The sequence below is a fragment of the Parasteatoda tepidariorum genome, chromosome 11 (assembly GCF_982258835.1).
Source record: "Parasteatoda tepidariorum strain Cologne lab strain chromosome 11, Ptep-v5.0, whole genome shotgun sequence".
Taxonomy (NCBI): Eukaryota; Metazoa; Arthropoda; class Arachnida; order Araneae; family Theridiidae; genus Parasteatoda; species Parasteatoda tepidariorum.
The window spans coordinates 3,016,851-3,031,420 of NC_141765.1; the positions used below are offsets into that span (position 1 = coordinate 3,016,851).

Here is a 14,570-nt window from a genome sequence, read left to right on the forward strand (position 1 = left end):
ATTTTCTAGGTCATAGAAAAATTGAGTTATTATTTTTATAATATTTTAGAGAGATAAAGCCGTACTTTACTAACTTTTACCTAGCCATACTTTACTTTTTATTTAAGTTATAAATCATAAAAAAAGCAAAAATTTTCTCATGTCACCCGGTACATTGGAAAAAAATTAAACAGGAGAAAATGCATGAAAATCTGCTGTAAATCATTTCTCAAGAATGTTTTGTAAATTTAAGATGGGTTAAAGTTTGAGATTTAAAGTTTGTATAAAATCTAATGAGAGTTAATATAATGAGAGTTTTTATAAAATCTCTGAAAAATATTAACTGTGTAAATTTGAAGAAATGAAGTAAACCAACTCCCGTGAATCATTTTTCAGCTCCTAAACATCAAGTTTTTGCTGACTCTTAAGCTACTGACAACATTACATAAGAATAAAATCCCTTGAACATAGTTCGAGAGAGCACAAGCTAATTAAACACTCGGGGAATCGAACACCAGCCGAAGCTGTAATAGGCGAGTACACTTCCCACCATTACTTTTTAATGAAATAAATGACAAGGCACTGAAATAGCTGAAAAAAGTCCTTTAGTAAAAAGTTCAGAAAATAATTGGAGATTTTGTCTCTGTATGACTTTATAGCTTAGTGGTTAGGGTGCTGAACTGTCGGTGCGTTGGAGTAAGTTCGATTCCCAGTGGTAGTGTGAAGCCTACCCAGATTCAAATCGATAGGTACTACCTTGTCTAGAAGGTAAAGGTGTGCACAATGCTAACCACATTACCACAATCCTACTGTTGGTCATGAAATTGTCAAACTTTAACCTCCATGATACCCTGGCTAACAATAGGCTGTTGTGGGAATGCTTTATTTCACCCTGCATTATTATAGAAAAAATACAGTGTAACTAAAAATTTTTAAGTGTTAATAACCATATAGTTACGAATTTTAAAATCCGTTTATTAAGCTGTTTTTAGTATCACTCAATAGAATCCACTATTTTTCATTTTCCAAAATTATTATTTATAAAATTTCTTTTGTAATTAAATGTATTTGTTTTATTATTCGTTTACAGTACTTTCACAGTTGTATTCTTTATTTAAAAATATCTTTATACTTATTTTTACATAAAACATAATAAATTATGCGATATAACTTATATTCTTTTCACAATTATTTTTCAAAAATGTATTTTTCTCGATTTTTACATTTACTTGTAAAAATTTCTCGCATCTAGTGTATGTAACTTTCAGATTTCTAATTAAATGTCTCTATTTATAGCCAAAGCTAAGGCTATCGTTGAATGGAAGTAAATCCTTTTCATTCTTTTATTGGAATGGTTTATAAAACGAATCCTTAGATTTGGTAGCCTGTAGAAAAAGAACTTTTAAAGAAAGATGGAGAAAATTAACCGATTTATAAAATATGCTTCTTCGTATCTGTAGAAGACCATTTTCCTGATTCATTTTGAAGACATCTGTTGAAAGCATTCTATTTTATTACTAAAGAAAGGAGAACCGACTCAAAGCAAATATTTGTCGCTTCAATAGGAAGAGAAAAAAAATTTCTTGAAAACATCACCGCACTTCCCTTAGACCGTTGAAGTCAGCAAAGCAATTTTTTTTTAATTCAATAGTGTTTGGAAGGATTATAAGAGTAAAACGTCTTATTCAATGTAGCAATTTTATCTTTAAATATAATTTGTCGTTAACTCTTCAAAAGTTTTGTAAAACGACCAAATGTCACTTTGTTATATTAAGACTGTTTACCTTCAAATTTTATTAAATATATATTTTTTTCCAAATAGCGCGTTGTATTTTGTAAAACCATGTTTCTATTTATGAAATACTTAATAAAAGTAACTATTTTGCAATGTAGTCATTCGTGTTTAATTTGATCAAAGTGTGTACTTTATCTGATACATTTGTAGTATCCTAACATTATTGCGACATTTCCAGTCGCAACCTAATTCAAACCCCTCTCTCTCAGAAATATAACTCTTCCTTTTGACGAATCAGCAATTTTTGATCTGTTTTTCCTTAATTCCAAGAATAATTTCGTCAGGAAACTTAATTAGTGACAAAACGTTAACTCTCAAATATAGGAGGAAAATGTTTCTTCAACTCAGAGCCACATCGCAACGCATTTGGCGAGATTGTTTACTAGAATGAGGACTAGATGATCCAACCTGTGTGTATGGTGCTCAAGGAGTTGGATTCGGACCAGGAAGTTCCCGGTTCGAATCCCATTTAGGCACGTGTATAATTTATCTCTCTCTTCTATCTGTTGTTTGAGTGATATTGGTCCACCAATATGGGCCCTCGGTAAAGAGATTATTAGTAAAGTTCTATACATTCGGAGCTGCAAGAATTTTTTTTTTCTGAAAGGAAATTAGAATGACAAAAAATTTAGTTAAAATTTTGACGAAATTCGTTTCCTTGAGGAAGTGTCGATAGTTATTTCGCTAAAGTTATTGCTCAGATCCTATACCAAGAAATTGTTTTTATTGCTGATATCAATCGTATTCTTTTCCACGTAGATATTTTTGTGATAGGGTAAAATAAATTATCCAATATATCTATTTTTTTAAGTAATCAGCAAAGAAACTGTAACTTCCTTAGGTATGAAAATCAATTGAAATTTTTTCCTCTTTGAGAAAACTCCTCTAATTATATTTGAAGGTGCGTTTTGAAATCTAGGCACATATTTTTAGACTATAGCAAATCTTGCTGCGATACTGAGCACAATCTATAGTTTTAAATGGAGATATAAATAAACATGCTGACTCTTTATAGTTGCAAGTTACCTTAATTGTCTCTTGATATATCTGTGAAACTTAGATACTAATTAGTGAGGTTTATATTTGAGAGGGGGATAATATATTATGGTAAGGAGAAGAGGTGATAATTAAGATGATAAGTATATTAACTATGGAGATAATAAGGGAATTATTTGTACACTTTTAAAAATAGACATTTCCCAAAATAACGGGAGCCAATTTACCTACAAACAATATATTAACTAATATTTTTTGTACCGGTGAAGTGGTGTTCACTGGAGCACTATTGTTGTAGTGACCTTGAACTAAATCCCAGGTTATTCTTCAAACCGATTTTTCAGTGAGAACCTTCACAAGGACAGCTCAGTGTCGTGAACCACTGAGCCATCAGGACTCAATTTCGACTCTTGAGGCTTTCATCATACTTCAAGTTTATGATGAAATATTTAGCCATGTCTTTATTGCGTTTTAACAAAATAGTTTTAAATTAAGAGGTTGAGCTAAATTTGCGGGACTTCAAGCAAAATATGGCGCCAGGATAGCCTGGTTGGTAGGGTGTTGGGCCCATATTTAGGAGATCGTTCCTCACCAGTAAAAGACTCCCCGTCTACAAAATACTGACTGGTGCGCGCTAAATCTGTGGATTCACAAAGTCCTCCAAGTTCCCATAACAAATTAATACCTTTTGGGGGTACTGCATCGATATCGATCGTTCTCCGGTTCAGGTCAAAATTACAATCGGCAGATTCATGGATAATGAGTGAATGCGTCCTCCCTGTGAAATAGCCTTTAACGTATGTGAGTGAGCAGAAGTTGAATTCTCGGATTCGTAGATGGCGCCACTGGGGAACAGGGAGACGTGTACCCTTCTTGCCTCAATGGTATATGACAGCAACAACATGGCACTAATAAGCTGTTGCTTGATTGCTGAAAAATTGTTAGTAAATTTAGGATGCTTTTGTATTTTTCTAACCAAAAATAAAATTTTTGGTTATCATTAATTGCTTATTCAGCCAAATTTAAAAAAAAACAAACAATCAAAAATACTATTACTTGGAGTTTTTAAATTTTAAAAATTCCTGAGAATTACTGCTCTCGTTATTATAAAAACACAGCGACAGAAACAGTAATTTTTTAATGGTTATAATATGTGCAAAATAAAAGTAAAAAATCGTAGCACTTTAGTTGCGATCACCGGCTATCTGACATTAACATGGTTACAGTTACGTTAGGTTGAGACATGCATGTCGTAAACCATCTTAAGCCTACTTGGAGGTATTTTTAATTGAATGATAATAATCGTGAAATCAGTATAGAGCTGTATACAGGTCCCTGCATTTCCCAGTGTTTTCACTAATTAACAATGTATGAGTGCACTCTCAGAGCTCTCACTTTTCGTTAATTTTGGGAATCATTCGTATTTCGTTAATTTTGGGAATCATTTCGTCACGCATTCACATGATTTGTGAACTGTAATGTATGACAAAAATGTTTCCTCGAGGAATCGTAACTTGGTTTCTTCATTTATTTGAAAATTCGCGTTTTTTCCCAAATTCTGTGATTTCATGGCGAAATGATTTTCAAAATTAACGGATTCTCAAAATTACAGCTCAAGGATCGCTGAATCGTCAAAAGTGAGAGTTTTATTTCCGAGAGTGTATTCCGTTTATCACATTGTTTTGGTGAACTGTTATAACTTAAATAAACATATTTAACAGTGTATGAGTGTGCTGATGATAAAAAAGTTACTACCAGAATATGTTCTAATTATAAGCTATGGAAGGGTCAAAATAAATAACTTATTATTGGCCTTCCGTTTTAAATAATTAATTATTCGTTAAGCTATTCTAATCTTTCTAGTGCTATTTCTCGTCAAAGTGAGTTCTCATCCAACCTATTAGCATATTAAAGCATAAAATAAGCTACCGAAATGAAAGAAGCAGTTACATAAATTTATTATCAAACACATTTACCATTTTTTTTTTCATTTTGAATGTCAGAAAAATGTTTCAACAACAATTTCATCTCTCCAGTCACAAATTGTCTCGCAATACAACGATAAATCTGTAAAAATGCATGAAATTCTTAGAGTGCATTATTTATAACTTGGTTCAATCCAAACAACAAACTGAAAACATGTCATCATGAATAGCTTCCTCCAAACATTTAGCAAAGATAGAGCGGCTTTACGGCCATGAATAACAAGTAGTATCCACCTTCTTTCTTTGCTGCCTCTCTGAGTGTTCGAATAGTTGTTTTTGATTTCGTGAGAGGAATTGCTAAAAACCTTGTATTTCTTTTTGCATTATTTGGATAATTAGAGCCAAAAAGCATTTTTTAAAAATCTTCTTTCGCTGTTGGAGTGCTGTTTTTACTCGGAAAAGAACTTTCCCGAATTGCAAGCGTGACTCTTAAAAAATTTAATCTGTTAAGGCGCAACAAATTAGAGTAACAAATCCTTTTTCCCTGTGTTCCCGTTTTTCTTGCGTGCATCTAGATAGTTTTCAATTTGAAATTTTCAAAAACTTTTTTTTTCTCTAGCTGTTGATGAATTTTTCTATAAAAATGTAGCTCTCTCATGTTACAATTTTTATATTGCTTAGGCTCGAAATAAACGTTGGAGATAGATGGTAATTGTTTTTGAATAAAAATACGGAGGTGCAATATTAAGTTGCTATTATTTGTCAAACGTAAGCAAATGTTTTTATCCATTGAATTTTGTTACATTGTTATAGCAAGATTGTATTATGAAACAATTTTTGATACACAATTTTAATTGTAATTCAAAAAAACACTTTAAATGATCTAATTTGTGTGATTTCATTAGTTTGTATCTCTCAAAGTTTTGAAGTTTAAAGTAATAATTATTGATGAATTTTCTTCATTTTTGGTAAAAAGGTTTTTAGAAGGATTGATGGAGAAAAGAGAAACCGAAGGAAGAGCTTCGGTAAAAAGAGTCACATTAAAAATATTGTAATTTAAACGATTCATTCAATTCGGGCGTTTGAGTCAAAATTGAATGTTTTAAAATAATATAATGGAAACTAATTTTTATGGAATAATTAATTTGAAATATACTTAAAATCTTTTAGCTTTCCATGCATAATATGTAAATAATTATTAGAGCTCTTAAGACAGAGTAAAAGCTTCTAAATTTCAGTCTCTTACTATCTTCTGACTGTAATTGCATTGTGATATAATAATACTTCTTTTAACAAGTAAGTTTTTTTTTTTAAATTTCATTAAATTGAAAAAAATTATAATTCTTAATTTTTGTTAACATACTTAGCACATCATACGATTTTAAACCTTTAAGTTTCTATTGTTAATTAATATATTACGTGTAATAATACTAATATACAGTCCCTGGCCAAATTATTAGACGCACTATAAGATTTTATGTAAAATCTTAATTATCAGGTGATACAATACAGCACTATTGCACGGCAGAAATTAATTTACACTTGTTTATGTTCATGTACAATTTGGAATGCAATGCGTTAAAAATTAGCACAAACTCAAGCAGGAGGTGTAGAAAAGATCTCCTGAATAAAAACCCATTACATGTATGTTTAAATATTAAAGAATTGCATATGAACTCTTGCAAAACAAACAATTATTAGAAGACTACAGTGAATTTGGTCTAATTATTATAATATACTAATATAATACCTAATATAGTAATTATTCTATATTTATATAATATATCGTGTAATTTATCCAATTTATATTATATATCGTCTGAATTAACCAATTGATACATGAACGTGCAAACCGGTTTCAATTGCGTAAAAATAATAAAACTGTTCACCCGATAATTAAGATTATCTTATAGTGCGTCTAATAATTTGCCCAGGGACAGTAAGAGATATACAATTAAAAAATGAAGACTCATTTCCATATACATATAATACGTGTTTGTATATTTATTATTCTGTTAAAAAAAAAAGAAAAAAAAAACATTTGAATTGAATCAGTCATTAAATTTCCATAATTGCTTAAGTCATGCTTTTTTCCAATTTCATTTCCTCAGTTTTATTTCAGTGCTTCCTCCGGTGCTTTTTTCACGTTTTTCTTAAAACAGAACTATAACGCTATCTGATCAGAAGTTATATTGAAAGCTTATTAAACACTTTATATTTATTTGATAAATAAATTTTTCAAGACTCTAAAATTAGAGTAATGTATAAAACTAAATATTTTCGGGAAATAAGTATTGCAAAATGTCACAAAATCATTTCAGAAATACAATACTCTTTTCGCAAATTAGTTTCAATTTTTTATAAAAAACCGAAATTATGACTTTATATCAAACACAAAAAAGTTTTTACAGTGAAATATGTATTTTTAATTGCTGAAGAAAGTTTTTAGTTTACAAATTAAAAACATTTATTGTTTAAAGTTGGAAATTAATATGATGAATTTTAATTTATATTTTTAAAAAAATAGTAAATTATTTTTAAAAATTTATGAATGAAAAAAAATATTAAGCGATGATAATAAATTTCTATTATCTACTTAACAGTGAAAAAATAGCTATTATCATTAAATATGTACTATTAAAATGAAATATTTGATATCAAATTGAAAATATTCATGATGTAGATGTTATTTTTCTTACTAATCAAATTTAGGAAAAGATGATCTTAAATAATTAATTAAATTATAGAATTTAAAAAAATAATGAGTAATTACAGAATTTAATTAATAATAAAATAATTATACATTGTTTTTAATTTTTCTTTCAAAACATAAATGAATAATAATCATGAAATAAACCCATTGAAGGGGAATCAATTGTTACTTGATCTCTTACACGGGTACTCTTTAATTCATAAGGGTAAAATTGATTTTTGCGATTTTCTGAAAATTCTCAATGCCTAATGCTTTACAAAATTTTTTAAGAACCAATAAAATAATATTGGGCATTTTGAAAGAAATTTTAGGAAAAATGAAGATTCGCCGCTGTGCTGTTATCTTCTAAGAAAAAAAAATCTTCATATATGCGCTCTAACTTAACTTCCTGATTTTATTTATCTTCGTTGCTTCAAACCACCAGTGTTTTTGATTTTTTTTATAAATAATTTTCTATTACCATCTACAGACAATTAAGAAATATTGGTGTGTTGACATGGCAAAAATATAATAAGTATAATAAAAAGGAATAACTTTTTTTCGATTTTTATAATGTGTATCTTTGACAGTTCTTAATTGACATTTGTAATTTAATACGTTTTTTTTTAATGTATTTTAATGCTTTATTCAAAGATTTTTAAAATTTTCGAAGAGTTTTTCATTTTCAAATTTTCTATAAAACACGCTTAACTGGAAAGAAATATCTCATAAAATTTCAATATTACTGAATGTATGATCAGTTCTTGCTAATTTGGTATAGGTATAGGAAATAATGTTTAGTTTGAAACATGTTACACTTCAGCCTCAATGTTTCAGACTTTATCGTATATAATTATGATCCTAATTTCTCTATTTCTTTATTTTATATTTTAATAGTTTTTGTCTGCCAAATATTTATAAGAAAAGCGAGTGCATAAGCAATTAATGATAATCTTTCACCTCTTCTTATTTCTATTAAGGCTCAAATGCGAGGATTCTCTAAAACCACTTTCCCTGACATCTTTTTTTTAAAATTAACTATAAGAAAAATTCAAACCAAATCCGATAAGCAACCGTGTATCTATTGAAGGACAGTTTGCACAATATCTGTTTTAGCTCACTAAGCTAAATGAGAAGAATAAACTGTAAGAAAAATTCATACCAAATCCAATAAGCAATCGTGTATATTAAAGGACAGCTTGCACAATATCTGTTTTAGCTCACTCAGCTAAATGAGAAGAATAAAATGTAAGAAAAACTCAAACCATATCCGATAAGCTATCGTGTATCTATTGAAGGACAGTTTGCACAATATCTGTTTTAGCTCACTCAGCTAATTGAGACGAATAAACTATAAGAAAAACTCAAACCAAATTCGATAAGCAATCGTGTATACTGAAGGACAGTTAGCACAATATCTGTTTTAGCTCACTCAGCTAATTGAGAAGAATAAACTGTAAAAAAAATTCATACCAAATCCAATAACCAATCGTGTATCTATTGAGGGACAGTTTGCACAATGTCTGTTTTAGCTCTCAGCTAAATGGCAAGAATAATCTGTAAGAAAAATTCGCATCAAATCCAATAAGCAATCGTGTATATTGAAGGACAGCTTGCACAATATCTGTTTCAGCTCACTCAGCTAATTGAGACGAATAAATTATAAGAAAAACTCAAACCAAACCAAATAAGCAATCGTGTATCTATTGAAGAACAGTTTCCACAATATCTGTTTTAGATCACTCAGCTAAATGAGAAGAATAAATTGTAAGAAAAAGTCATACCAAATCCAATAAGCAATCGTGTATATTGAAGGATAGCTTGCACAATATCTGTTTTAGCTCACTCAGCTAATTGAGACGAATAAACTATAAGAAAAACTGAAACCAAATCCGATAATCAGTCGTGTATCTATTGAAGAACAGTTTGAGCACTATATATGTTTTAGCTCTCTCAGCTAAATGAGAAGAATAAGCTGTAAGAAAATTTATACCAAATCCAATACGCAATCGTGTATATTGAAGGACAGCTTGCACAATATCTGTTTTAGCTCACTCAGCCAAATGAGAAGAATAAACTGTAAGAAAGATTCATACCCAATCCGTTAAGCAATCGTGTATCTATTGAAGGACAGCTTGCACAATATCTGTTTTAGCTCCCTCAGCTAATTGAGACGAATAAACTATAAGAAAAACTCAAACTAAATCCGATAAGCAATTGTGTATCTGGGTGATTCTCACGAAACATAACAATTCGGACCAAAAAATTTCTTCAAATTTAAAGTCTTCAAAATAATCTAAATTTTTTTTTTATATACTTCTTTGGCCACACTTATTAATATCTTATAGACAGCAGTGTAGTTTATTGACATTTGCTCGAGAAAAAAAAATAAAATAGAAATTCACCAAATCTTGAATGCCAGGAAAATGACATATTACCTTAGAACAGAGGTGGGGAACCTTTTTACCATTAAAGGCCACATTTAAATTAGGCAGCAATAAGAGAGACCGCATAAGCTGATTGACCTAAGAAAGTGACTTTTGTGAAATTATTATAGTTTTTCTATAGATTTAACAATTTATTGCATTATATAGAAAAAATAAAATATAATACTACAAAATTTTAAATATAATATACATATAAAATAATATAAAAATATTATAAAAAATACAATAAAAAATATTTTTTTATTCACTAAGTTAGTGATTTATTTGGCTTTGTTTTTTGTTTGACAGTAATTGTATATTTGGATCAAGTTTCGTAACACACAGTTTTAATTGATCCTCTAAATGTGCATCTGTAATTTGCGTTCTTAAATTTGTTTTTATTTTTGACATGAGAGAAAATGTTGTCTCGCAACAGTAGGTACTTCCGAAGCAGGAAAGTAAACGGCGAGCATGTTCTCGAAGGCATGGATATTCAACAGCATTTTTCCAGATTTCTATGGGATCCTTTTTAGCGTTAAAAAGGGATTTGATGATACTATCTTCCCCTAAATCAATTAACTCCATTTGTAGTTCTGCAGGAGCCTCGGATATATCTATTAAATGTGGTTCAAATGCCAGTTTCATAGCAGGAGTGTGCTCGTCAAAATCAGAAAATCTTTTAGTATACTCTTCTATTAAACAATCCAAGACACCTACATATTCATCGAATATTTTATTTTCACAGTTCTGCTCATTTAACATTTTAGCTAGCTCCGGGAAGTGTTGTGCAGATATTTCCGATCGACAAAGCAATGTTTTGAAAAATGATAATTTTTTTCTAAACGCTTGGATCTTTTGCCACATTTCATAAATATACCTCGTTTCACCTTGCAGGCAAATATTTAAATTGTTTTGTTTTGTCATCATATCAGACAAAAATGCAAGGTTTCTGAGAAATACTTCATCTAATAGATCACATTCTTTTCCTTGTTCTTGATAAAAGTTTAAAATTTGTCGTCGTAAAGACAAAACTTTTATCAAAACCTGACCTGTTGATAGCCAGCGAACCTTGCAGTAGTATGGTAGGTCAACACTATACGTTTCCTCATCTAAAGAGAGCATCTGCCGAAATTCACGATGACGCATTGCATTTACGCGAATATAGTTGACAATGGCAATGGTTCTATCCAGAGTGTCTTGCAAAATGGTAGATTTTGCGCAAAGATTTTGCTGATGCAAAATGCAGTGAAATGATATCAATTTTTTCAAGTTTAAGTTTTCCTTTTTTAACAAAGCAACGAATCCTTCTTTTTTGCCTCTCATGGAAGGTGCGCCATCGGTGCAGACACTGACTAAATTACTGACATTCAATTGTAATTTATTACATACTTCTTTGAAGTTTTCGAAAATATCGGCTCCGCGAGTTCTTCCAGTTAGTGTACCCAACGCAAGTAGTTCTTCGTAACATTGAAAATCTTTAGTTATAGCACGAATAAAATATAAAACTTGTGCCGAATCTGTTTTATCAGTGCTTTCATCTAAAGCAATTGAAAAATAAACATCTTCATTTTGTATAATTGTATGAAGTTGCTCTGTTACATTTTGCGCTAATTCGTGCTGTCGATCTGTTACAGTTCTTCTTGAAAGAGGTAATTGTTTGTATTTGTCGACATTTCTTGGATCTAACATACTCACTGCTTCAACAATACATTCTTTAATTATTTCAATGTCACTAAATGGTTTGCCCCTTTTTCCAAGTATATGTGCTATTTTATACGTAACAGCAACTGCAGCGGAATTTTGATTTACAAAGGCACTAAAAGATGCCTGCTGATGATGCTTCTCATTTTTCAACTTTTGAAGTGCAGCTTTTCGTGATTCACCTTCTAAAGCGAAATATTTATGTTCTTTATGAGTCAAATAGTGTTTATTTGCATTCGCTTTTTTTAAAGTATTTAAAACTGTATTGCACAACAAACACATCATTTTATCTTTCTCAGCAGTAAAGAAAAAATCTAACTCCCATTCTACATTAAATGCTCTGTTTTCATCACCTAATTTTCTTCTCTTACTATTTGACATGATGGATAAAAAAACGAATATCAAATAATATCTTCAACAACTGTTATAAGCCGTGTAACTGTTATAAGCACGCACTGTTAACTACAGTTTGCTGAAGATCGCAACAGGGAAACGTTGAGAGATGCGAGTCAGAGAAGCCAAAGCAAGGTGTGACACTCAAATGGGAGATCTGAAACCAACAAATTTCGTAAATAGTATTTTGTAATTTTAATTTATTTTCAAATAAATATTGCATAGAACATTATTCGTTTCTTTTAGATATGTAAATTGCATAAACATTGTGGAATTTTCAGTAAAGAAATTTGCGGAATTTTCAGTCTTTGGCGGGATTTTTCGCGCAACTGTCATGGCGTTGATGTACAATAGTTGTTTTTTGAAACGAACTCTACCATTTTGTACTAGGTGGCAAAGGGCCGCACAAGAACCTCGCGGAGGCCGCATGCGGCCTCGGGGCCGCAGGTTCCCCACCTCTGCCTTAGAAGTTTAAAAAACAGTCATTTTAAGTTGATAGTAAGTAGCTCAACTTAGGCCTTTATATCAGATGGACCATAAATTGATTAAATTACTTCTTTTCATAAACTGTAGAAGGAATCAAAATAATTTTTGTTGCTGATATGTACAGAATAAAATTGTGTATAATAATCAATCATTAAATAAATAAATAACTTTTATTACATCCGAGCATATTACAATCATACATAAACTTGGTATTAGGTTAATATTTGCTTTCCTTCTTTACATTATTAGCAGTTAAAAAGAATTTCTGGTAACACTTCAATGTCCTGGCATTCATTAGCCAGGATAATGACAAATTCGCCCTTTTATAGCCTAAAACTATACTTTAATTTAATATTTTGGCCGAAGACGCTTATATTCTGCAGAAAACAACAGTATTTCTTAAAATAACTCAGATAAATCTAGGTAGTTTTTGTTATTAATGATTTCAAGAAGCCAGGAAAATGACAGCATAAAAACTTACTCATCTTGAAAAATTTTTGAGATAGATTTTGAGCCAGAAAATTGGTTTTTTATTCATGCAACAAGACATGTTTAGATAGGAGGATATCTAATCAATCTATTAACATAAGATATTGATTCCTGGCGCTATCTATTTTGGTTTTAAATCACTAAATAAAAGTAGCCAGGAAAATGACAGATTTTCATGGGACAAGCAAATTATTGATACAGAAAATTATTTTAAACGAAGGTTTAGTAAACAATACCCTCTGCGTATATTCTAGAAATGCTTACATTGGATAAGATAAAAAAAAATTAGATTTTGAAAAATTTTTGGGAAGTTTTGAAGCTAGTTATTATTGGAAATATTTTTTTGGGACATGCCAGGAAAATGACATTTTGATATTCAATTAAATTTTTAAGTATTCAAAACAGTCAATGCTAGTGCAAATTCATTTTAAAATGCTAACAGCAATGCTATTTATAAATTTTCTTTTAAAAAAGTTCTTTTAGTATTATAATATTAGATCTTGGAGCAAGGGACAGTGAATTGTCATGTTTCGTGAGAATCACCCATCTATTGAAGGACAGTTAGCACAATATCTGTTTTAGCTCTCTCAGCTAAATGTGAAGAATTAAAAAATTCACATGCACGCATAAAATATCGAAACATGTTTGATTGAGATATGAAGCATTATAGAAAGACGAATATTAGAAATACCTTCGAGTCTCAACCAGTAATCAAACGATTTGTCATATTCTTTATACTTGCTTTCCTTAATACCGATTTGATCTAATAACTTTTCTTCTTTTTAACACATTTAATTATTAATTTTCGGCTTCCAATGTGCATACTTTTTTTCTTTATTTTTGAACAGGATTTAATTATATATTTTTTAGGCATTCATTACACCCTGTAAATTATATTTTTATGAAGTCATTTTTGTAGTTTTTAATGACTATCGGTTCATTAGGTGGGGGGGGGGGGAGGAATCCAATTTCCTTTCACATTCTATTCTTAGAAAAAAATATATAGTCAAATCGAATACAATACGATAAAATCTACCGCGCTTCTTGCTCTATGGGAAACCTGAAAAGCTCCGTAATATTTATCAAAGCACTTTTGTAATGATTTTAATAAAATTAACAATAAAATATAATTTTATAATATGTGATTAGTAAATGTAGTATAAATGATTTAAATACTATACACACTGAGTGGCCAAATTATTATGACCTTCCCTTCAGTCGTCTGCTTCAATACCCTATACGGCGCAATGTGCATCGAACAGTACGTTCAGAGACGTTCACAGTTGCTCCTTGATTAAGATCACTTGCAATTTGTCGCACTGTTGCTCTCCTGTTGCGCTGCACAACCCTGGCCAGCCTTCTCCCTGATCGAGCATTCAGTACCCTGTGACGACCACAAGTCTGACGTTGAGATCCGGTTTTTTGCTTGATTGTCCATTCTTTGTACACATTAACAACTGCTTCTCTAGAACACTTCACAAGTGCAGCCCTTTTGTGATGCTCGTTCCGACGCATCTCGCACCCACAATCATTCCACGTTGAAATTCAGTTAAATCACTTTTCTTTCCCATATCTGATCAAGCAACACAGTATAACTGATGACTCACTTCGGTTTGACGCAATAACTCATTTGCATAAAACTCTGAGGTGTTCATAATAATTTGGCCACTCAGTGTAATTTGGTTTGA

The 14,570-nt window shown here is 30.6% G+C and overlaps 1 protein-coding gene across 1 annotated transcript; it reads right to left on the reverse strand.

Moving 5' to 3' along the window:
- Positions 1-10,086: 10,086 nt before the first annotated feature.
- On the reverse strand, positions 10,087-11,895 carry LOC122270478 (general transcription factor II-I repeat domain-containing protein 2B-like). The gene is made up of 2 exons (XM_087155171.1): positions 11,793-11,895; positions 10,087-11,696 (listed from the first exon to the last, which is right to left on the reverse strand). The coding sequence occupies exons 1-2, from the start codon at positions 11,893-11,895 to the stop codon at positions 10,087-10,089; spliced, it is 1,713 nt and encodes a 570-aa protein (XP_087011297.1).
- Between the last annotated feature and the right edge of the window lie 2,675 nt (positions 11,896-14,570).

Excerpts from the sequence above, each read along its gene's own strand:
- LOC122270478 (XM_087155171.1), bottom strand. The coding sequence starts at position 11,895 with ATGTCAAATAGTAAGAGAAGAAAATTAGGTGATGAAAACAGAGCATTT. Across the intron at positions 11,697-11,792 it reads TGAGAAAGATAAAATGATGT|GTGAATCACGAAAAGCTGCA; the intron begins GTTTGTTGTGCA and ends TCGCTTTAGAAG.